The sequence below is a fragment of the Pogoniulus pusillus genome, chromosome 2, assembly GCF_015220805.1.
Source record: "Pogoniulus pusillus isolate bPogPus1 chromosome 2, bPogPus1.pri, whole genome shotgun sequence".
NCBI lineage: Eukaryota > Metazoa > Chordata > Aves > Piciformes > Lybiidae > Pogoniulus > Pogoniulus pusillus.
Genome location: NC_087265.1, coordinates 34,393,389 through 34,416,841, shown reverse-complemented (window position 1 = coordinate 34,416,841; position 23,453 = coordinate 34,393,389). Strand labels below are relative to the sequence as shown.

General features: G+C 43.3%; 1 protein-coding gene across 7 annotated transcripts in view; it reads left to right on the top strand.

Moving 5' to 3' along the window:
- Positions 1-19,979, top strand: part of ADARB1 (adenosine deaminase RNA specific B1) — a 76,611-nt gene extending 56,632 nt beyond the window's left edge. For 6 of the 7 annotated variants that reach the window (XM_064160366.1, XM_064160359.1, XM_064160378.1 and 3 more), the window contains 4 exons: positions 6,669-6,850; positions 12,679-12,857; positions 13,850-15,108; positions 19,837-19,979. In XM_064160366.1, the coding sequence (XP_064016436.1) occupies positions 6,669-6,850; positions 12,679-12,857; positions 13,850-14,026 (538 nt within the window). In that variant the 3' untranslated portion in view covers positions 14,027-15,108; positions 19,837-19,979. Of the gene's footprint in view, positions 1-6,668; positions 6,851-12,678; positions 12,858-13,849; positions 15,109-19,836 lie in introns of those variants that run through there. The other variant, XM_064160371.1, reaches the window with a different exon arrangement.
- Positions 19,980-23,453: the final 3,474 nt, after the last annotated feature.

The window sequence follows — 23,453 nt, the reverse complement described above, 5'->3', positions numbered from 1 at the left end:
CAGCTTTGGTTTGTATTTTTATAGCAGAGGAATGATTAATTTTATTATGATATAGCATTAGCAGAACAGTACAATAAATAGACTGCATTAGTTATATTTGGGTAACATACTTGTCCAGTCATTGGAAATGTTCAATGAGAGGTTGGATGGGGCTTTGAACAACTTTCTCTACTGGATGATATCTCTGCCCATGGCAGGGGAGTTTGACTAGATGATGTTTTAAAGGTCCCTTTTAACCCAAGCCAGTCTATGATTCCATGATGCCAAAGATACGCACATTTCCCACAGACAGATTTAGGTTTGTATTACTTTGTACAGGATGTGATGGTTGGAGCTCCTGCCCGCCCCCCCACACTTTGTATTTGCCCCAGCTAACTCAGACGGACCCTGGGAATATAGATGAAGCAATTTATTTACAGCTAGCAGAATTTACAAGCAGCTATTTACAATATATACAGTTATATACAATTATATACAGAAATATACAAAGGATAAACAATACAAAAGCACAACTCCCCTCCCAGAAACCAAGGTCCCCAGGAGGGGCTTTCAAACCACCCCAACACCTCCCCCGGCCCTCTCAACCTTACCCCAGTTCTCAGGAAGAAGAGAGGTGCGGCCAAGAGGTTAGGGAGCAAGGTTAGTAGGAGCAGGGTTAATGAGATGTGACCAGGTCTGAAGGCAAAGGCAGAAGAGAAAGACAAAATGGAGAAAGTTTACTTCTTCTTCCCAGAGTTCTCAGTGTGACTGTGAGAGAAGGAGACACAAGTGTTTTTCATTCCATTGCCTGTTATCAAGTTGTTTTACCAAAACATTCCAGCTTGCTTCTAACTAGCACACAGGGGAAAAATGTTCCAGTTAAAAAACCCCAAGATGTAGTGGTTGGCACTCTTGATAGTTATTCTAAGTATTTGGACTGTAATTAAATATTTTGCTTTCAGTAGTAGTGCTTTTCTTTATACTTTATCCAATTCCATTTTCCTTGTCCTGTTTGACAGAGACTGTCCATTGTAAATGGACGAATGATTACCCTCCCAATTTAGGAGCAGTATCCTTTAACAAGTATTCAGAAGCACAGGAGAGTGGCAATGTATTAACATAATTTTTTGGAAACAATTCTGTTTGCAGCCTCTGTGTTCTTACAATATAGATGACAAATGCCAAGTTTTCCAGATGATATTTTAGTAATTTTTTAATTGAAGTAACTCTGCTGTTTCATCGAGCCACAGTTAGCCTGATTAAAAATCTATTCAGTTGGAAGTATTCTCGTGAGTTACATGTGCCAAATGAAAAATAAAGGGGGAAAGTTATGTAATTGCTTTCTTCATCCAGTCTTGTCTCTAGTGGAAGATGCTTTGCTTCAGTTTAAATCCCCCTAACACAAAAAGATGGGGTCTGTTGGAAGCTAGGACAGTGGTTTCTTGAAAGGTGATTCTACAACAATGACATTTCAGTTTCTTTCACAGTATTTGCAATAAGTGTCACCAGATAAATTCCCCAGCTTCATTCCAGGCCTTCTCTCTTGCCATATTCATTTGACTTTTATCACATCATCGTTTCTGTTAGTGACAGTTGAAAAAATGCAGACAGTTGCTGAGCTCGAACACATGTGACTGTTGTTACTGGGTTTGTATGAGGCAGAAGCGAATCCTTCGCTCACTTGCGTAGCTGTCACCTCTCCTTGGGGCCAAAGGGAATAATTTTGTTTGTGCCAGTGAAGGAAGCAAATAGAACCCCCTGACACAGAACACAGACCGTATGACGGGTAAGGAGGCCCAAGTTTCATATCTTTTCCCCTTTTTTCCTTTCCCCCTTTTTTCCTTTTTTTAAAAAAAACAAACATTTCCCTGACACTTATGACTGAACCCTGAGAATTTCCACTGAGGTTTGCAAAGGTTCACAGTCCAAGGTTGGAAAAACATGGATAAGTTTGAGGTGCAAGGACTGAACAAACAGGAAAACTCCTTGTATCTGAACAGCCTCATCGTGTTGGTTAGATATTATTTCAAGCCTCCAAGCACTTGGTTGCTGTGTACTGTCCAGCACACTCCTGAGCTTGGTAGGAACTTCCACAAAAAAACTGCAGGGCCACGAGTATGATGCCATTGGGGTCAGAAGCATTAGGACAGGATTATGCTGTTGTGCTAGTGCCTGGTGGCCTTGCAGTATGGTGTTAGGCTGGTTTCGGTGACCAGAGTAACTTTTTGGGACATTAATACACATGCATTTGTTTTAAATGTATCCTAACCTTGTTTCATGGTACTTTATTATGTATATTTTTGTTACCCTTTTTTTGATGTGTTTCTCCACCCCTATTTATACTAAGATTTTTTCGCTTCAAATAACTACTTAATTTTTCATGAAACATTCCAGTTGTGGCCAATGCCTTACTCAGAAGAGCAACATATTTTTTTCACACCATTTCATTGGTAGAGAGGCTGTTGGAATTGAGACACATTGTACCTATGTGGTTGCCAGCCTAGGCAGAGCTAAAAGGGAAAGCTGATTCCCTTGTTTGTAATTGCAGTTCTGACCTCAAGATGCATACAAAGATGTTTGTGAGAAGTGTTGCTGTCCAAGATCATAGACTTCTTGCACTTAGTGGGCTTGCATCTTACTGATATTGGTCTTGGTACAATACAAGCTGGGATGGTGAGACTGAGAGCAGCACTGTGGAAAAGGACTCAGGGGTCTGGTGGATTAGAAGCTGGATGTGAGCCAGGAGTGCATACACACAGCCAAGAAAGTCAATCACATCTTGGGCTGCATCCTAAGAAGCAAGGCCAAAAGTTCAAGAGAGGAGATTCTGCCACTCTGCTCTGGTGAGGTCTCACCGGGAGTACTGTGTCCAGCTCTGCAGTCCTCAACACATGAAAGGCATGGACTTGCTGGAGTGGGTCCAGAGGAGGGCCATGAAGATGATCAGGGGGCTGGAGAGCCTCCCCTATCAAGACAGGCTAGGAGAGTTGGGGTTGAATTTTCTGGCACCACATGAGGTTGCCTTCCCTTTGCGCTGTGCATCACTTCACAGAACTGCAGAGCTAGCTGAAAGAGTATTGTGTGCAGCAGCTGACATTGGGCCAACAGGTACCCCATCTGCAGCTGGTACTCCAGCTTCCCTGGCATTAGATGGCCAGTTCATGGTTGAAGTTCAGCTCAATGACTGTGATGTTGGAGGTGTTGGAGCTGTACTCCACTGCTGAGTAAATCACCTTTAAATGTAATGAGGTCTGGACCTTCAGCTCAAATCAAGGATGCTATATGTGAATGCTGTCAGTTTGGACCTAAATCTTGTGGCTCATACTTTATATCAGTATAGAAGCCTGTATTTTAAAAATCAGCTTTACATGGAAGTTTTTTAAATGTCATGAAAGAAAATTCTTTGTAGCAACTGAAAACCAGAGCAGTCAGAGGCCTGACTCTTGTGAAGCTGTTATAAGAGGTGTTGATTTTATGCTCAGCTAAGACAAATATCTCAAGCTTTTCCAGTAAGAAGTTTTATGTTGGAGGGAGTCTCTGCCTGGTGAAATGTTCTTCCCCTTTGACAAAACTCTTTTATCTATGTACCTTGCTTTAGGCATGTCAGTATTGTTGTTGATGTGATGCAGCACTCATGCATTCTGCATATACTCACTCTTTAGTGCTTTTATCTGTTGCAAATATGATGCCACTTCTGTGCTTTAGTGGTGAGGAAAAGTACTGCATGGGCCCAGTCTGTCTGGTAAGACTGAACCTAAGATTAGGCCATTTTATGTGGGAGCTTTGGGTTTTTTTGCCCATGGTTGGTGCGGGAGAGGTGTCATCCATTATCATTTTCTTGAGGTATCAAATGCTCCTAAATGAGTACTGTGCTGCAGCCGGGATCTGTGTCCACTCCACTGCAGTGTGGAAAGGTTTTATGAACTACATCTAAGCCTTGGAAGGTTTGAGTTTGTGAGCTAGATTTTAGTAATTTTAGTTACTTAACCCTTTTCTGATACTATTTTAAATGTGAAGAAAAAATCCTTTGCTGAATTGTTTCACTAGAAAGACAACACTGAAGTTTTCTGTAATAACTTTTTGCTTTTTCTGCTCTGTACCTCACTGTTTGTAGTGAAATGCAGAGTTTGGCCCAGTAACTTCAAAAGAAGTTGTGGTTCCAGTGAACTTTAGTACCAGATTGACAGCATTTGTTGTCAGGTGTTCTGACAATTCATGTTTATAAGTGAGCTGGGCAAACAAGGAAGTTCTATTTTAGAGGCCAATGTCTGTGGCCTTTTGAAAGCTGTTGTGTGGTATTGGGTGGCCTTTTATGATGGTGGCCTTGTATCTACCAAGGTGTTTTTTAGTGTACATGCTAATGGAAGAGAGAAATTACTGTTGGACAAAGTACAGTATAATAAAGAAACAACAAGGAAGTCTCTGTGCAATCCTTCCTCTTGATGCTTACAATCTGCAGAACCTCATTAGGGTTTTGTGTTTATCTCTGTGTTGCTGCCAGTTTATGATACAAGTATAGGTTTCTATAAATAAGTATATATTCTTTTATTATAACAATGGAAATGTAAAGCCATCCAAACCTGCCTAATCAATATTAAGAGCTTGAGGCTTTGATTGTATGAACGTTTTCTGTAGCAAGCCAGCTGCTCCAAATCCAGTGCTCATGAGCAGGTACCACAGTGGTAAACACAATGCAGCACACCCCAGCAGAACAGCAGGCATGTAGGTAGTCACAGAGTAGCTCTTTTGTAAAACCAATTCATGCAGTTCACCTTGCAGGAGCTTGTTCAGATGTTCACACTCTTCCTCTTAATCAAAAGAAATTAAGTGAGACAAACTTCAGCTTTCATTTTCTGTGCTGGGGAAGGTCAAGTGTGGGAGGAAGCAGCAAAACAAAAGCTCTGGAAATACTAGAGGCTGAAGGGAGGAAAAGCATTTGGCAAGGGTTCTATTTAGGGAGCTAGGGCTTGCCAGAGGAGTACTTTGGCCTTTTAGAAATGTCCATCTGTCACTCAGGTACTGTTTACAAAAAGTAAAATGTGCCTCACTGAAGGAAGCAGTCTGCAAGTTTCAGCTACAACTTGTAAGACCACAGTTTTCAGTGCTTAGTCTTGAGTTCTTTCCAGATGTTTCTTCCATAATATGTCTGTAGCAGTCCACTTGCTTCTGTGTGCTTGTGGTACATAATACTGCAAATAACAAGAAAATGTTACCGTGATTCATTTGGCCTCTGAAACACTAATAGTCATGGTAAGGTCCTGAGAAAGACATCCTGGGAAGCAGTAATTTGACCTTGATCTCTTTAGTATTTGGTTGCTGAGTGCATTTTCCATCATATGCAAACTATGTCTTTATTCAGTGTAAAATATGCCTTACTTTTTATTAGCACAGTACTTTTACTCATTCATTAGGGCCAATCTTTTTAATGACAAGTGAGTAAGCCAATGCATGTTGCCTCCGTTTTCTTCCTTGGTAAAGATATGCCCAGAAATTGTTTCTTTCAGTTACTCTTATTTTAAAACATTTTGCAAGTCTTGTAGCCAACCCCTGTAGTTCTGTTTTTGCAGTAGTGAAGCAGTTCTTACGGTTTCTGGTTTGAACTGATGGTGATGTGTAGCCATGCCATCCCAACATAAGCCGTGAGAAACACTGTTAGCAACATCCAAGTTTGCTATCTTCCTAGGGGAGCCTTGCATCCCAGTTGAAGATAGCCCTTTAAATAAGAACAGTCATTCTGTGTGTGCACAAGAGCTTCCATTGTTCTTACCTGGTTTATTCGAGCACTAAAACAAACTTTTTGTGTCTGGGTCTTGCAGTTGTACTCAAGTATCCTATTTTAATAGTGCCAGGCTGTTTGCAAGTACACCTCAAGAATAGTGAAAGTACCCTGCAGGAGACTTTGATGTTTTAACAAGTACTCTGTACAACTGTTACGTACATACTGAGAGCACAAACTTGATGAAATCAACTCAGCAGAAAAAACACCATATTTTTGTGCTGTCTGTGCTGTATCCCTGCCACTGGACATGGTCCAGTGTAGGTCACAGTGGTGCAAACAGGAATTTATGGTTGGAGTCTGTGAAACATCTAAAGTGAGCAGAGAGTGTGTGCAGTCTGCATATTTTCAGTTTTCAGATTCAGTTTTCTCCCTGCCCATGAATATTGCACTATGTTATTTCTGGCAGCAGGATGTGGACAGGTTGGCTCGTGTGTCAAGGACAAGCTTTCCATTATGGTGATGAGGTGCTGAAGTCTTGCAGGCATAGTCCTTCTTGTGTTCTGGGAAGGATGGTTTGCCCATTGATAGGGGTCTTTTGGAGGCATCATCTGTGCTTTCTGACTGAAGGTCTCATAGTTTGGCTTTCTTCACTTGCATGATCCTGTCTGTCTCTAGCATTAGGGTGCTGGAAAATGCATCAGCAGACATGTTAGCAAGGAAGCGAAATTATGGAGCCAGCTGCTGAAGTGGATGCTGGCAGTAGACCAGTTGCTATAGGTCATCTTACTGATCTCTGACATTCTGGCAGGTGTCACAGCTGTGCTACCATAGTCATGTGCTAGTTAAGGGGAAGACTTGCAAGTTTGGTCTGTTGTGATTGGTTGCTATTATGTCTGGCAGATGTTATTTGTTCCATTAAAAAGAAAGTGTTTTTTGTGTTCTTTTTGTTTTGTTTTTCCCTTCCTCTTAGGTGGAACGTATTGGGTATTCAAGGAGCCTTACTTAGCCTCTTTGTGGAGCCAATTTACTTCTCTAGCATCATCTTGGGGAGTTTATATCATGGGGACCATCTATCCAGAGCCGTATACCAGAGGATAGCAGAGATAGAAGATCTACCACCTCTTTATACACTCAACAGACCTTTACTTAGTGGCAAGTATCTAATGGAGAAGGCCGTGCCGGTAACTAAGTCTGTTCCACTAGCAATGTGATTTTGCAGTTCTCAAAACCTTGCAAATTATGCACTGTGAGTAAATTGCTCTCTGGTTATGACAGAGGAGTTATGGTCTGAACCTGAGAAAGGTACTTGGTCATAAGCATATCAAGGACCTGTTGTGACTTATGAGATAAAAAGAACTGGAGTATGAACTTTTGGATTCACTTTGCTGTCTGGAGCATGCAGTAGCAGTATGTGAGGCAAGTGGAAGGCCCCAGCTTAGTGAAACCTCTTCCCACTCTGGAAATATCATGTTAGCTCTCACTGTCACTTCTCTTTCCATTGTAGATGTCATGTCACATCATTAATCAGTATGCCAGGACTGACACGTTTGGTTCCCAGTTTCTAGATCAATAACCAACTAAAAATGGAGAGAACATCTCAGCTGCCATTGGTTATATTTTCTTTATATCATCAATCTGTTGGATGCAGCATTAGCTTAGCACCCAATTTGTTTGCATGACCTAGTAATAATAATATTTTAACTTCCACTTTGTGGGTTAGTGCACAAATGCCTCATTCAGAGCCTGTTGGAAGTATTTTTAATAGAGTATTAAATATATCTGACAGTCAGCAATATGGCAAGCCCCAGCTGGTGTAGTTAGTGGTTGTCTTCTGCAGCTGCTCTTGAACATTTTGGTACTGTTCTTTGGCTTTGCACTGCTCCTAGGCTCTAGTGGGGCTAAGAGGAATGGCAGTATTGAAATGAAGAGGTCTTAACTTCTAATTGAGCTGTGACTTTCCAAGGAAAATTCTGAAGTGCCTTAAATTCTAGAACTGCTAATTACAGTAATGCTGTTAAAGCTTTGAAAGTGAAGTCTCTTACCCTCCCTCTTGCAGCGTGCATTGCTTTGTTCTGTAGAGCTTGGCTTTTGGCATGTGTCTGTTTATTTTCCCACCCCAACCAAACCTTGGTATTTTAAAGCATGTTTAAAGTTTGAGATGAATTTTTAAAATAGATTTATGGAGGAAGTGGGGAAAAGAGCACAGTGATTAATGAGTATTTCTCTAGCTCAGAAAGGCAGTTAGTAAGGATTCCCTGAACTAGGATGTATTAAAATGATAAATAACATATCTGTCCTCATATTAGCAAGTAAGTGACAGTTGCAACACTCACAGTACTAAATATAGTTAATATGCTTTATGGACACAGTAGCTGATGCATGCACTGCTTCTGACTGATTTCTGGGCATTTTTATCAGTTCTTCAAGACAGCAGCTTTGGCTTGGGGTCAGGTATTCACCTCAGGTTTTTTCGCCTCACACACAATTTCCAGGTCTGCATAGAGCTTGAGTGTCTCCATCTGTGTTGTCTTTTCCCAAAAAGACCTGCTTCATACAGGTGTCCTTTAAGTCTGTTTTTAAGGTAGATATCAGACAGGCCTTCTACTCCCTGGGCTGTCTGAAAATTCATGTTGCACTGACCATGTCCAGTCTTCAGTTACTGTTGAATTATTCCTGATACATCTGTGCCCAGTAGTGTGGTATCGAAGCTCTTGCAGCCACCTTGGTCCAGATGTCATGTTTGTTGACTGGTGGTTCCCTGGCACACCTCTAATTTCCTTAAAAATTGGAGTCACAATTGGCCACTTCTCATCCTGGAGAACTTCAGTGGTTTATGATGGGAGGTTATGTACCGTGACAGCTGTTCCTGCTTGCACGTGGTTGAATATTGTCTGTGTGCCATAACCAGTGTTTTCTTATGTCATGCACATATGTTAGAGCTATGTTTCCTGGCAGCTCAATTTGGGATGGCTCCTCTGGCTCATTGCCTGTGGAGAGGGCCTCTGGCCTGGGAACTCCTCCACCATTTTTCAAAACACTAATTTGTTTTTTTGAGTTTAGCCACTGCAGGAAGAGTAGTTATTATAGATCTTCATGCCTCAGCACTCCTCTGACTCCTCTCTGCATTTGCTTTTCGATTTATTTAATACATTTTCAAAACAAAAATAAGTCCTTCAGCAGGTCCTTTGGTGATTTCTTTTTTTTGCCTGTTTCCTTGGTACCTTATCCTCCTCTTCACATCACTGTTTTTCAACTCTCTCTCTCATCTCCTTTTTAATGAAGACTTTTGAGCTCTGTCTCTAGAGAACTGTCAAACCTTATTATTTTTACAAGCGTTGGCACAAAGAGCTGTGACCTTTGCTTTTGCTTATTATACCCCATTATAATTATATTCATAATACTTAATATATAATAATAATAGAGTTGTGAAGAGTGTGCTCTAAATAGCTTGGTTCTGTCAGATTTCAAAGGAGAATGAAAATTTTACTTGCTACCCTAGCTTTCTCTGCCATTACTTGTTCCAACTTACTGTGCTATGTTTATGTCTAGGTTTTAAGGGAGAAGATACAATCCTATAGAAAATGTTACCAACACTTTCCTTTTGAGATGACCAATTATTCCCTGTCCCTCCTGTCCACGATCCACCTTCAGGGACTCCTTCGCCATCTCTTCAGGCGTTGTGCAGATAATTAAGCAGTATAACAGGGGGTTGATATTTAAGTCTTTGTGACATTCTGGGCTTTTTAAATGTATTTAATTCATCAAAATAACCCAAGGAATGGAATTGGATAATCACTATGGAAATGTAGTGCACACTGGATGTCCAGCATCCTTAGCTTTATTTATTTGCTTATGTATCTGCTTGTGGTATCACAGGTTTCAGAGTAGCTGTCAGGGCATGAGCAGGTTCAAGGAGCAGGTAGTGTTTTGCAGTGCTCAATGAACTGTATCTGATCCTTGTACTTCTTCAGTCATATATGGAATGAAAACAAAGGGAATAGTGTGGATATCATTAAAGAAAAAGTATGACTGACTTGCTTGTCATGTGGCAGTTTCTTAGCTCTCTTGTCTCAGCAATTTTGGTAAAACTAGTTTTTGATTAAGAAGTTTTTCCAGCATAAATCTGTTTCCCCTAAGGTTCACAAAAGCAGTCTGACTTTAAATGCTTTTGAATACTTGGACTGCAGAAGATTTGATGAGGATTTTTTTGACTCTTATTATAAAGTTCTTGCTGGGTCTTCCTCAAGTATCACTTGCATGATATTCTTGATGGTACCTGCTCAGCAGGGACTGCTGTCTGCCCTTCCATTTGGTAAGCTTGTGTATCCCACATACCTGCTAATCAGTTTACAGACCAGTGGATGTAGATCCACGGCATCCTGCACTATTTCAGCTCCTGTATGCATCTCTCCTAAAAGAAATCAGAAAAGAGTTCTTCAGGAAACTTCTTTGTTCCAATTCTAAGTTTTTTTCCACTTATATTTTAAGAAAATGGGAAATTGTCAGATTATTTTTCACTTGTTCATTTAATTACTGATTTTCAATAGTTGTGACCAGGTTGACGTAGAATCATAGAATGGTTTAGGTTGGAAGGGACTTCAAAGATCATGCAGTTCCAACTCCCTGCCATAGGCAGGGACACTTCCCACTAGAACAGGTTGCTTAAGGTCTCATCCAACCTGGCCTTGAACATCTCCAGGGAGGGAACATCCACAACCTTCCTGAGCAACCTGTTCCAGTGTCTCCCCACTCTTACTATAAAGAACAAGTCTTTCCTAACATCTAGTTTGAATCTCCCCTCTTCCAGTTTAAACCCAATACCCATCGTCCTGTCATTACAAGACCTTGTAAATAGTCCCTTCCCAGCCTCCTGCAGGCCCCCTTCAGATACTGGAAAGCTACTCCAAGGTCTCCTTGAAGCCTTCTCCACACTGGAGAGACCCAACTCTTGTAGCCTGTCCTCATAGCAGAGGTGCTCCAGTTCTCTTAGCATCTTTGTGGCCCTCCTCTGGACTCACTCTAAGACTTAGATATCCACAAAAATAAAACAACTTCAGGAAGTTCAGTATAGTTGGTATTTCACAATGTTTGTTTACTTACTTATTAAGGAATTGATTACAGAAAGCAAAGAGAATTACACTTTGTTGTTCAGGCCATGTAGGTCTTGCACACTCTCAGTGTCTGGGCCCAGAGATGCCATGAGACCAGGGATAAGTGAGCCAGGTGATTGAGGCTGGCTTAACTTTGTTTCTTAGCTTATGCATCAAATATCAGCAAGAACTGCACCTGACTGCATGTTCAGTTTATACAAATTTGGTAGATTTATAAAGGGTAGGACCTAGCAAAACTCTGGAGTAGATTTGAAATAGGCTGTCAGTGAGAGCTGTGTTAAAGTAAAACCAGTGGCTTATGAGAAAGGAAAAATTGCTCTGTATTCCCTTGTTCTCTCCGTTGACACAACAGCGACAACTTAAAGGTAGCCTTTTGCCACCCCTGTATATGTCTGCAGGACCAAAACAGATGTGGCCTGTAGCTTCTCCATAGTGCCAACCTGAGCACTCATGAGCACCAAGCACTGTCCTGCTGCATGTGTGGGAGAGGGGTTGGTTATGCATGGATAGCAGCAATGGCTGTCACCTTCAGGCATGGTGCTGCAGTCATGATGTACAACATGCTGCATCTCTGCAGCCTCAGAACCCTTGGGGAATAAATAAACCTAGGCAGGCTGGATAGGCAGCCAGCCTCACTTCACACTGGTGTTTGCTTGATGGCTTTGCTTCTACATCAGTAGAGGTCAAGATGTACTTGATAGATGCTGCACAGGCAGAGTATTGGGCCATCTTGTCTAGACTCTGGTTTTGCCAAGAAAGGTTGGACAAGATAATCCCTGATGTCCCTTCCAATCTGATCTTCTACAATTCTGTGATTTTAACATCTGAGCAGAATGATCCAAGTCCTGTCTTGAGTCTGCAGTTTACCATTTCTGTAAGTAGCAGTAGGCATGTAAAGTGGGAAGGCAGCTGGAACACAGATGAATTATTGGTGAAAGATTCAAATGTTTGACAGTTTTGTCTCTTGGCAGAAGATACTGAGGATGGGGCTCACTTTGTCTAACTTCGATGCCCACAGCCATCAGTGGCACTGCCTCTGCTAGTTGTGCTGTGCCCTGGCATCTGTAAGAAGGAGGACATAGATTGGTAGCTTTTAATGAAACACACTCGACAGCCACTGAAATGCAGACACTTCATGCCTTGGTTTGCAAGGTATCCTGCCATCTTGTTCCACTGCTCTGACCTAGCTCTGTTTTCCTGAGGGAGAGGACTTCTGAGCAAGCATGATCTCTCCAAATAAGACTGCAGGGCTTTTTTAAAACGTGAACAGCATTCACAGTTTCACACCCATTTTGACATGAGATAAGCAGTATGCACCTATGTTTTTACAGCAGCAGAGTGAAAGGGAATTGATTAGGTTACAACTGTTCAAAGCTGATGGTGTCTCCTCTCCTACAATTGGCTTGTCCCACTGCTGAGTGGGCTCTGAGAACAGCAGTTTGTTGTGCAGAAGTAGAGCCACTTGATTTCTGCTTCATTGGTTTGCACTGTGAGCAAGACCAGAGTCTCCTGAGGTGGGTGTGGCAGGGTGCTCTTGTTCCTGTCCCCGTGGGCCCTTGCTACAGCCCTCTCAGTGCTTCCCTTCCACTGGGAAGGGTGGTCTCTTGTGTCCCCAGCAATGTACACTTGCCCTGCTAGGAAGAACAGAAAGAAAAAGCACTTTAAAAACGATGAGAATGAGATGTGCATTGTAATACCTCTGTGAGTTGGTGAAAAATCTGCAGGAGAATGTCCTCACTATACAAGAGACTCTTGTAAGGCTGCTGAGCGATGCGATTTCAGGAGCTCTGCTGTATTGCTTGCTCTCCAGTAAAAATAAAATGCGAGAGTTCTGTGTACTATTGCCATTAAGCATTGCTCTTCCTGCAGGTATTAGCAATGCAGAAGCCCGTCAGCCAGGGAAAGCACCGAACTTCAGTGTGAACTGGACAGTAGGAGACACTGGTCTTGAAGTTATCAACGCTACAACGGGCAAAGATGAAATGGGTCGTGCGTCTCGCCTTTGCAAGCATGCTTTCTACAGCCGCTGGATGCGCATCCATGCAAAGGTATGGCTGCCAGACTGGCACATTTCCCCTTCTTCTTCATTCTGAATGAAATGCCTGCACATGCTGCTTCCTGTATTCAGAAATCGCCTTCTGAGCCTGTTTTAAACTGAACCTGGTGTTAGCTACTGCTCTGTAGTAATGGAAAAGAGCAGTGCAGTTGTGTAGCTTGTTCTTTCATTGGAGGGTGTCTGGTCCAAAACACGCAAGGATCTAATAACCATAGAATCATAGAATCAGTCAGGGTTGGAAGGGACCACAAGGATCATCTAGTTCCAACCCTCCTGCCATGGGCAGGGACACCCTATGTTAGATCAGGCTGGCCAGAGCCTCATCCAGCCTGACCTTAAACACCTCCAGGGATGAAGCCTCAACCACCTCCCAGGGCAACCCATTCCAGGCTCTCACTACTCTCATGCTGAAGAACTTCCTCCTCACATCCAGTCTGAATCTCCCCACTTCCAGCTTTGCTCCATTCCCCCTAGGCCTGTCACTACCTTGGTTTATAGCTAAGCAGACGAAAATTGCTATCTCTTTTGAGCTCACCTCTTCATTGTAGTTTATTTGAAAGATAATCCCAGTTTCAGTGCAGTCAGACTTGCTGTGCTGCTTTGCTCAGTTCTCAGAAAGAAAAAACTGTCAGTGGCTTTTCAGTGCCTGGAATTCATCTATTGAAGGAAACTGATCCAGACACAGCAGAGGGCAGCCTTGCTGGGATGAGAGGAGTCCCAGGAGTGCCTCTGCCGTAGCACAGTTCTGCCACAGGGCTCATTTTGCAAGAGGAAAGTATTGCCATTGAGTGCAGTGAAGCCAGGTACAGCATCATGATGGCTGGAGGGAGCAGTAGTGTGAATTTATCTACCTTGGCCTGAACATTTGGTTCAGTAGTTCCTTGACTTGTTTTAATGATAGTTCTTTGAATAACTTGGTCACTTTCAAACTGTTTGACTTAAGTTTCTTGTCTCTCTCCTTTTCTCACCCTTTACGCCACACAGCTTTCCTCCAACTTGCGCTCAAAGATCCTCAAGCCTAACTTGTACCATGACACCAAGCAAGGAGCCACTGAGTATCAATCTGCCAAAGAGTGCTTGTTTAAAGCATTCCTGAAGGCAGGACTGGGAGCCTGGGTGGAAAAGCCTATTGAACAGGATCAATTCTCTCTCACGGTCTAATTCACAGACTGCACATCACTTTGGAAAGGAGGTTGTTCTGGAAATTCCTGGTGTCCAGCATTGCTTTCTGGCATCTCCACAGCCATCAAAACATCTTTTTACTGTTTGGAGTTTTTTTTTTCCCCCTTTGTTTCCTTTTTTTTTTTCTTTTTTTACTTTTTCAGTTCCTGATTCTGTTTTCCCTGAGTATTGCAAATCAATGATGGTTTGACACATGACTGTGTTTTGTCATGGGAAAGTAATTTCCAGTGTATTTCTAGAAATACTTTTACTTTAGAAAATTTGCAGTAAGGCTGTCCTTACAGTATACAATGACTCATTTTTGTCTGGGTTAAAAGAATAATTCTTTTTTTTTTAAATTCACTGTCAAGTGCATGAAGAAATTAAAGTTTCTCTAGGTTTTACACCACACTTTTAGGAGGTAGCTTAATTTTTTTCAAAAGAAACTAGGTAACAAAACTGATTCTACTCTGTTAACTTGTTTTTGAACTGCAGATATTTCTAGCATATAGATCACAGAGCCAGAATGGAGTCTGGACAGCTAGTTTTCCCCCACTTCCTTGCTCTTTAAAACCAGCTGCTGAAAATCCATGTCTTTGATGTATGTATTTATTAGTCTGTGACCCAGTTTTTAACATGCAGCTTTTTATTCTGTTTTTAAAAATACACTTACCTCCCATTTACACACATTGTGAAGTCTTCATTTTTTTTAATCATTGTAAACTGGAAACAGCAAAATAATTATTTTTAGGTTAAGAAGTTTAGTCTATAACATGCAGAAACCTGTTTAAAAGTTTGTGATTTGTGTATTCCCACAAACTCATCGGAATACAACTGCAACTGTAACAGTAATATGACAGTAATATAGCAACTGAAGCAAGAAATGGTTGCTCATTTTGATGACACTAAGCCTGAATTGCCAAAACCAATCACTTGCTGAGTATTAATTGCTTTCCTCTTGTATGGACAGAAAGTTGTTTAACAAATCTTTTGTGTGAGTTATATCTGCTTTCACCCAAGCTGTTGTGTTTCTGAGATTTCTTTGTCTTCACATGTGTGATCATCTTCATGGAGCTAATTAGGTAAGTTGTTCTCAAACATGCTTTTGTTTGCTCTGATGATTACTTAGATGTTTTTCCTAAAGGTGCAGACACTTCTGCTTTATCTAAAAATGTGAGTTTGAAGGGAAATGTTGTGAGATCAGTTTGATTAACTGGTGTACAGAAGGCATTTTTCAAAATGCTTTTTAGTACACAGTTTAGGAGCGGCTGAGACAATGTCTGGTATCGCTTCTCTGCTCACGTGGCGTGTGTCCAAACACATCCCTTGGCTCATGCCCATCGGGGTATCACCTGTGCTTTCTGAAGAGTATCTCCAAGATTGTCTGTGTTCACTTTGCAACTAATGATGTTTCATGACATTGGAGTTCGCTGACAAACCAAATTGGTGCACCAATGCTCCAGCTGCTGGTTCCTGTCCCTCCACTCCTTCACCTCTTGCCTGTGCCACATGGGACATCAGACCAGCAGGCTGGTCCATGCTTTGAAGTTGAATCAGGGATTGCTTTTAGACCCACATTGGGCCAGAGATCCAGTTTGGAGTTGTACTGGTGCATCTGCAGAGGCAATGGAGTGGAGCAGAGCATGGGTCCCTTCAGCCAGCTTCATGGCCAAAGCCTCTGTATCATGAAGCTGTAACTGGAGTTGCCATACCTCAGCCCCAACACCTCTGGGGCATTAGAATATACTTGGGGTGCTGGAGACTTGGATGTAAACCCACTTCTGGCCAATACTGAATGCCAAGGAGATGTATTGCTTTGTTATTGCTCAAATAGGAACCCCTTTTCAACTTCAAAGAATGATCAAGTCTGAAAATCTGATGTGTGCTAGTTGAAGCTTCTGTGTTAGTGTCTTGGAAGCAATGCATTGAGGTGCAAACAATGCATTTTTGGTGATATGGGTAATGATGAGCACTGCTATGGGAAGCTGAGCAAGTCTGTGGCCTAGTGATCCCCTTGGCAAAAACTGATGCTTCCAGAGGTTACTGCCTTTTCCGGAGGCCAGAGGAACAAATGTTGCAAGCTGCAATAGGCTGTGTTAATTCACCTTCTTTGGCAACTTAAAGCCACGCTGTCTGCTACTCATTAAATCCAAAAGCACTGTGATGGCCTCTGCCAAGCTAACAAGGCTTTTGTGGTCATCATCCAACTGAGGTTTAGACTGACTTGTTTGTAAAGAAGTTTAATTGTATGTGGCCAGGTGTTGCAAGCACTTGGGCATCTGTCTTTGAGATCAGCCATGTCTCACTCATGTAGGGGTTCTGGTGTGGCCATAGCTGAGTAGGTGCAGGACGTGAGACTGCAGGACTGAGGGAAGCTGGGTGCACTACATGTGTTTTCTTGAGATGGTTACTGCTCTGAGATGAAGTACATGTTTTTAAGGGGCTCAGTCTATTGATAAATGAAGACTTTTGATAATTTTCAGCAAATTATTTTTACTCTTCTTTCTGAAGTGCTCATTCAAAAGTTGGTGTCTCTCTGGATTTTTTTTTTTTTTTTGGATGAGGAAAGTATTAGCTCAAACTATTTTTTTTATGAAGTCACAGATATGAGCAATATATTTAAGTGTTATTATAGACATAGTTTTTTAAACTGTTCAGATGAACAATGAGAAATTAAACTGTAAAGGAAATGTTCCATGCCAAAACCTTTTGATGAAGGAAAGGTGTCAGGTTATTTATGAGGAATGAGTTCTCTTGTTTATAATTCTGGGATTTTTAACAGTAACAAGTTTTCCAGGGTTGTATGCAATCCATATCTGTCTTCTAGGAGTCAATAAAATACTGCTTGGCTTCCTTCACTTGCCTGCTCCTTTTTGTGCAGTTAATACGTAGAAAACAGTTGGGAGGCAGAGCTGTGGTTGCTGGTGCTCCCATATTCCTCACAGATCACCATCACTGAGCAGGAATTGATAGTGATGTGTGTAATTCTGAGCAACTGCAAAAGATAAGGCAGCTCAGTGTGCCACAGCTGCTGGATGTTGTGGATGACCTTGCCATTGGGAGCTGCGAGTCTCCCTGATGGGCTGGGAGGCTGAGCGATCTTGTCTGAAAAGTCTGGGCTGAAAGGATGGGAGCTGGCCTGCACAGACACTTGCAATGCTGCTCTGGGAGCTGCTTCAGTTCTTGTAATTTTTTTCCTCTTATTTTTGATGGAATGTGAGTGTTTGTCTCAGGATCTTCAAAGGACTTAAAGAGTAACAACTTTAATGTTGATGAATACTTGAAATCTAATTTAAAGTGTTTTTCTCCAGCTGACAGTCTAGCTATAATAAAAGTTTGTAGGTTAGCAAAATAGATAATTATAAATATAGGTGTTTGAAATACATATGTTCTGCAGGATCATGTTAAGAAAATTTGGGCTTAAAGGTTAACACTTGAAATATTGGTTATGGCTGTACTCAGGACCTGGTAATAACTATAGATTATTTCTTACTGCTTGTGTGTGAAGCGTGTTGTGTGTAGGAGCTTGTTAGCACCTGTCCTCCCCGGATGCTGTGGATGTCTGCATAGCTCTGAGCTTGCAGCCCCCTCTCACCCTCGCATAGCTAGTGATGGTAGTCGTGACTGTGTGCTTAGGAATGCACAGCAGCAGGGTTTTTGTACAGCTGGTGATTTTAATCTTCCAATCTTAGGGAAATTTTACGTGGCTGGTTACTGCATAGGAAACTCAGGAGTAGAAGATCAAAAATAACTTGCAGGGAAAGATTTCGAAACTGGTGTTGCGCTTTGTCAGTCCAGTTCTGTGATGTCTATGAGTGCCGTTGACCCAAGGGAAGAAAATAAATCTCACCCTGCTCTCTCAGTGAAAACATGCATGAAATGAAACTGTTGGTTCAGAGAGCTTGGTAATGCGAAGCAGAGCGTGCCTCGTATGGAAGAGTAGTGCTGCCTTTTGAAACCAAGCTGTTGTCTTGAAAAAACAAACAGGGACTAAGAATCAAATCTAAGAATTGTCTGGTTGTAGTCACCACATAACTGAGATTTTATTTATTTTAATGGGTTGTAATATCAGTGGTTTACTAAATAGTGAAGACTATTATTGCCATCCCTTTAAATTAGGCTTGGGAGGCTCACACTTGTGACAAAGCTGTGCTTTGGATCCTTTGCTTTTCTTGTCATTGTAAATTGTCCACTGTGAAAATTATCCCAAAGTTTACTGGAAAAGAAGAGCTGCAATTCACATATACAGTCAGAACAGAAATGTCTGTTATTACTGAAAACCTAAGAACCCTCAGAAATAAAATGTAAAGCATATAATTGCCCTGTCTCAGAATGGCCATGTTTGGTTTTGTTTTCTAAGTCTAAGTGATTTCTTTACAAGATTGCCTATTTACTTGACGTGCTCCTGTTTGGAGAGAAGCTGACTTTTATCCCAGGGTTACATAGAGCTAACAAAGATTTTTTGAAGGGGACACCAGACATGGGGCTAGGAGGAGGCTGGTGCAGGTGTGGTCCCTGCTGCACCCTGGTGCAGCAGCCCAGGCTTGGCATACCTGTGCTGAGAGTGGCTTAGTGTGCTACAGCCATTGCTGAGTCAGCGTCCAACTGAAGCAGGAGGATGAGGAGAGAGAAATTGAAGTTGGTGCTTGCTATAGTTTATAAAGTGGAAATGATGGTGTGGTATGGGATTTCTGCTGCTTCCTGCTCTGCTCAAGAAGTACTTGGGCAGGAGGCTGGTGTGGATGAGTGGGGTGTGAGCCAAAGGAATTGTCTGCTCAGCAGCAGGTGCTTTCCAGCCACCACCTTTCCCAGAGATATCCCAGCACAGATGGGCTCCAGCTGTGTCTGAGGCTTTTAGGGTGGATTGAGCTTGCTGCTTTTCCTTTATGGAAACAACTGGCATAGAGAATTTGCAACAATTTTGAATTGAACCCCAGGGAAGAAGGTTGCATGGATGTTTGTGGCAGGCAGATAGAGGAAGTGTTGAGTTTCATCACTTGGCAGGTGATGTGTGTCTTTGAAAGACATAGGTGGATGAAACTAAGGCCCCTAAGTCTATCCACCGGCATGATGTGCTTGAGATGTTATGGTGCTTATGAGAAAACTTCTCATTGTTTCTGTCGAGCTGACCATGATAGGAACAGTGCAAAGTAACAGTGCACTGCAAAAAAAAAAGCTATGGCTGAAATCCCAAACCTGTCAGAGCTGGTGGAGAGCAGATAGAATCTGAGTTACTCCTTGAATCATGTCAGTGTATGGTGTTTTTCAAAGCCTTTCAGACAAACCTCTGTCCTGTTGCCTGTTAATAAACGGGCAGCTAATTGTGCCAATGGCATCTGCGTGTGCAGGGATGAGTTTTATGGTCAGCTATGGTTTCTTTTCTTAAGTCATTCCAGACAAGAGGTATTAAGATCTGTGTCTGCTGTCAGTACCAAGGGCTGCTGTTTTCTGGAGAGAAAGATTTGCAGTCAAGCTCATTGCAGTGTATTTTACATTTTTAATATCTTTATCATTATCATACCAGTATCATTTTTGTTGCAGTTTGGCTGAGATGTCTTTAACAAATTTAAGATAAATGTGTGTGTGAATATATATTTATACATATATATTGCTGCATATTATTTGCATTAAGCATTTATTCTTCCCCAGTCTTCCTGTGTGATCATGTGAATACACTAGCTTTACCTACCTGGTGTAAGGATATTAAAGAACACTCTCAGATACTGTCCTCAACAGTTACCTTCTTTGTCACAGTCCCAGCTTTGAAGATGAGACCTCATTTTACCTCTGGTTTGTCTCTTTCCTTGCAGCACACTTGTTCCTATCCTGGTGTCACTGCTGAAGCACAACCCATCGGTCAATTATTCTAAGCAATGACTGTTTTGCATACTACCTTGCTTTAATTAATGTTTGTACAGAGATTTGAAAATATAAAGAGCTATATCATTGCTAAGTTTCATCATTGTTTCTGTATATTGATATCACTAGCAGCAGCAAAAAGTAAGTGAAGCATCACAAAATGCTGTGCATGTCTTTAAAACAGTAGTTTTGGTTAGCTGGTGAGAAAGTAGGCTGAAGATATGTTTCTGAAGCTGCTAACTTGATCTCTGAAATGGCAGCTTTTGCTAAGAGAGAGGGAGGGAGGGATTTCACTCTTGAGAGTGAATGGCACTATATTGCAGAGGAAGCCGGAGCACCCCTCTGGAAATGGGAGGTGTCAGCTGCCCTCCCTGCCCATGGGACACTGACCTGATGCCTGTGTGTAGTGTGGTGCATGATGCAGAGCATCACTGCTGGTCTCAGTGTGGGAGGAGAGAGGACAAAGAGGGTGGGAACGCAGCTACCCAGTGCTGGGGACAGCAAAAGCCCAACTGCCTGTTGTTCACTATCAGCACCTGTCCTGGGAAAGCAGGAAAGCCTGGTCCTAAATGTGCTGCTCTTTACGGTATCACAGTATCACCAAGGTTGGAAGAGACCTCACAGATCATCAAGTCCAACCCTTTACCGCAGTAGTATCCAGAAAGAGTGAGCAGAGTCATAGGTGAAATACCCCAGTAAAGGAGTGGAAGAGCTGGCATCCATTCAACTGACAGCCATGGTAATGTCTCAGATTAGGGGCTGCAGTGGTGGCTGGGGCAGGACAGAGACCTTATGACTATTCTGTGTGCAGCCTAACCTGCAGAAACAGATGCAGAGCTCATGGGGCACTGAGATGGTTCTCTCCCTGCACACCTTTCCATGCATGAACCGGTGTGAGTTTTGATGACAGAGCCAACTCTTCATCTGCCCCTGCATGGAGAAAATGTGTCCTAAAAAAGGAGACTGATCTCTGTCAGTTCAACTCCACAGCCAGCTTGTGAGACTGATGTGGATGGTGGCCTTCAAGCTGATCACTTATAATCCCCTTGACTTGACCAGCTCAGCTCCTGGCTGGGAGAAAGCAAGGTGTCAGATTGCTGCACCCTTTCTGGAAGGACTCCTTTTAGGCTCTGTGACCTTCCTTAAGCAAAGGAGAAAAAACAAAGACCAGGCACATGCAAAAGAAAACTTCATCAGTGTGAAAAGAGTTTCTGAGATGCTGGCTTGATGGGCAATGACACCACTTGTGTGCCATGGTCTGCCCCACAGCCACGGACGGGATAGCGCTGGACAGTGAGAGCTGCTTGGCGGGGGAAGCAATGGCGCTGGCAGTGGCACGGCACAACCCGCTCACTCTGCGCCTGCTAGTGTATTTGTTTCTGCTTCATGAAGAAAAGCAGCCGCTTTGTGGATGAAGGGCACGGGGTTCGAGCACACTTGTGCACTGCTGTGCGCAGGGCTGAGCGGTCTGTGTCTGGCTTCTGAACTGCCGTGTCACGGCCACAGCCGTGCAGCGGCCGGGGCCGGTGAGCAGAGAGCGACTCCTCCTGCCGGCCATCGCCTGTGCCCTCCCCCGGCGCTGCTCGGCCGGCAGCACCACGCCGGGAGGTGCCGGAGCGGAGAGCCGGCCCTGGGGCCGTGTTTCCCCGCAGCCCGGGGCCGCGGCTCGGCCCGGCCAGTGTCACTGTCACCGGCTGGGGTCGGCTTGATTCAGGGCCTGCTGCGCCACACGCAGTGGTAGTATTCAGGGGAGAGCAGCAGGCCCCCCAGGGGAGTTCCCTTCTACAGTGGAAGCAGGATGGTGGTGGCTGGAGGCAGGAAGGCATTGCTAGGCAGGTGGGGCCATTTCCGAGGCATGCCCTGCCTGATCCTGCTGAGCCCAGCCGCTGGCCTAGGCCACAGAGGCCTGAGCCGTGCAGGCCCCAGGGGCTGCCCGGCCGTGCCCGCGGGAGTGTAGGGACTCCACTGCCTCCCACTGTGCTTTGCTTAGGAGCTCCACGACCTGAGCAAGAGCCTGCCCCTGCTGCCTCGGGCACCACCCTCCAGGAGAAGAGGCAGCGATCACTGCAGTCACCCTGCCCCACACAGCACCCTGGGCTACGGAGATGGAGTGTGGACTCCATCCTGCCACCCAGGCCCACCACCCTGGGGAGGGGAGAGTCGTGGGGGAGAAACAGTGCTGACACCTCGCTGAGGAGGTGCAACCCTTCTGTGTTGTGCTTTCCGTGTGCTACGGATAAGGTGACTTTGTGCTGTTGTGCTTTGTCTCCTTGCCTCTTTGGGCTGTAGGACAAGAGGCCTGTGGGGAGATTGCAGCCTGACCCACTGAGGCAAAGGGGAGGACCTCGGAGGATGAAGAAATAGGAGCTTAAGAAAGGATCAGAGAGAGAACTCAAGCCAAGAACGTGGCTGGAGCCATCCTCAAAGCAGTACATGCCCTCATGGGCTTCAGAACTCTGCTGGTTTCCCCATCCATAAACACATGTTTGTGGCAACCTCCTCTCCAGGAACAGGCCCTGCCTTTTAAGTCTCACTAAAACGAGCAGGAACCTTTGCTAGCTGCCAGGTTCAACACTACACAAAGGAAAAAGGTAAGTTCCTGAACATTGTTTTTTATGCTGCACTGGGTTTAGCTAGGATAAGGTTAATTTTCTTCAGAAGAAGCTAGGTGGTGCCACGCCCTGGAGAGCTAGGCTGGAGTGTTCCATACTGTACAACACCATGCCCCTAATACAAGGGGGGCTGGCACAGTTAAAGCAGTTTTTTTGGCACACTGGCATCACTTGAGCATGTCATGTTTTGTATTACTTGGGTTTATATATCTTTACTACCGTTGTTACTCCTCTTTTTCATTTATTCTTTGTGGTGCTCTTTTTAAAGAATCATAGAGTTATTTAAGACCAAAAGTCTTCTACGACCAGAAATTATTGCCTGATCCTTTCTTTTCTCAAAGGATGAGAAAATAACCTGCCTCACTGCCCAACTTTATCAGCAGCCAACAACAATCTGGTTACAGTAAACCACATGTACTGTCATTTAAAGACAACTATAGCTGCTTTGTATTACCATTATGTACAAACCCTACTCCAGTGCTGGTTGCAGGTTACAGCTGCTCAGGCCCTTCATAAATGTGGAAATCTGTCTCCACCTTGTGACAGAAAAGCTATGCTGGCAGTCAGGGAGCTCAGTGGCCAAAGGAGGACATATCAAACAAAACCTCCCTACAGAACAGGCCCCTGTGCTAGCTGTGCCAGAGACACGATTGCAGCTGCACTTTGGGTTTTGCTCTATCTTTAAAACCCAATCTTTAAAACTTCTGCTGTGGAAAGATGTGGAAGCAGACACAAAACATGTGATGTTTATCCTTGAAGGTGGAGAGAAAACCCACTGCAGTACTCTGGATATTTTTGCATCTCACAAAACTTTTGCTCTTCTTATTTGAGCATAAAACAAGTTTGAGGAATGTATCTTATTCCACTGTGCAACGAGACAGGGAACTAATCCTGCAAGCCCATATACTCTAAAAATAGAGGGTAACAGCATTACTGCCAAGGATATAAATCTTCTA